The sequence below is a fragment of the Austrofundulus limnaeus genome, unplaced genomic scaffold (genome assembly GCF_001266775.1).
Source record: "Austrofundulus limnaeus strain Quisiro unplaced genomic scaffold, Austrofundulus_limnaeus-1.0 Scaffold3619, whole genome shotgun sequence".
Taxonomy (NCBI): Eukaryota; Metazoa; Chordata; class Actinopteri; order Cyprinodontiformes; family Rivulidae; genus Austrofundulus; species Austrofundulus limnaeus.
In genome coordinates, this window is record NW_013956021.1 from 5,628 (window position 1) to 7,097 (window position 1,470).

Sequence of the window (1,470 nt, forward strand, 5' to 3'; positions counted from 1 at the left end):
ATGTAATTCTGCAGCGATGTTCTTCAGTCCAAGCCTGAATCCTCACAGATAAAAACGAAACATGTTTTAATGGTTGGTGTGTTTGTAGGAAGCACAGACAAAACAAATCACAAATATCTGACATCATCTCTGAACAGATATAGAAAGCACTGAAAAGAAGCTCAAACTGCTTTATGAACTCTGGCTCCACCCAGATGTTTGAGTCTTCCTGCAGCTCATCAGAACTCTGATTGGTTCTTTCAGGCAGACTTCATCATGTAAGCTCCGCCTCCAGCAGCGGTCAGTTCAACGCACAGGAAGAGGAAAGAAACCAGAGTGGAGTGGGGGTCAGAGCTGGTCCTGAATCAGCCTCCAAGCTTCAAACAACAAGACATTCACAAACCAATCAGCAGCTTTAATAGATCAGGTGAGCTCCAGATCACAGAGGGAGGGGCCCACTGACACCCCCCCCTGTAATCTGTGCCTGAATGGTGGAAGTCAACCAATGTCCTTCCTCTGTCTCCCACACGTCGACCCGCCCTCTTGACACGTGACACCGGTGGCTGCTCAGCTATGGTACACAGGCCCCGCCCCTCATCTCCACTCAGGGCTGTGATTGGTGGAAGTGTGTGGGTTTGTGGGGGCCTCAATGCTGTTTAGAGCGCCAGAAACGGGAGGCAATGGAGCCAAGGGACAGTCCTTGTTTCTTCTGCAGGGACAGCTCTGCCAGGCGCTGCTCCTCCTCCTGCTGGGACAGACAGGGGCAGGAGGTGGGGGCAGGACAGCTGGTCAGAACATATTCAGGAAGGTCCAGGACTAAATCACCCTACAGACTTCAGTTTCTGCTCCTACCTGGGCCAGTTGAGCCTGTCGGCGTTTGAAGGCCTCGATGGGGTCGTCCTCCAGAGCGTAGTTCTCCAGAACTGTTCGTACATCCTCCACGTTGTTCAGAGCGATGGCTGACAAAGACAAGAGCACAGTTTAGCTTCTTCAGATGTGGCCATGACCTGAGCCTCGCTCACAGACTTACCCTTCAGGAAGTTGGTGAGGTCGTAGAGCGTGCGATCGTCGGAGTTTCCGTCCCATTTTTTTAGTGCAATGCCGTTAAAGGGCTGAAGCTGAAAGGCCTCCCGTTTACAGTCCACCACGATCACCTTACTGGTGTCTCGGTTCAGACATGACACATCCTGAAAAACAGACAAAACTTCATCTGGAGACATCCTGGAGGGGAAAGGCAGCAGAATGGCAAAAAGGCTGATATATTTAGAGAAAAGTATTTTTGATGTGCAGCTGAAAGCTGCTGCCAGAAAACTTCATCAACCATCTTACCTTTACGTGATGGCCCTCCATGTAACGAGTGGCATCTCTGAAGAGACGATACATGATGAAACCCTGAGGGTCAATGCTGTCGACCAGAGGATAGGCCTTCTGAACACACACACACACACACACACACACACACACACACACACACACACACACACACACACA

General features: G+C 50.6%; 1 protein-coding gene across 1 annotated transcript; it reads right to left on the reverse strand.

The window, feature by feature from the left end:
• Positions 1 to 49: 49 nt before the first annotated feature.
• Positions 50 to 1,407, reverse strand: timm50 (translocase of inner mitochondrial membrane 50 homolog (S. cerevisiae); the record flags this gene model as incomplete). The annotated part of the gene is given in 4 exon segments (XM_014000650.1): positions 50 to 727; positions 832 to 938; positions 1,010 to 1,166; positions 1,309 to 1,407. Coding segments are annotated over 4 exon segments (465 nt in total), but the record flags the coding sequence as incomplete, so codon positions are not given.
• Between the last annotated feature and the right edge of the window lie 63 nt (positions 1,408 to 1,470).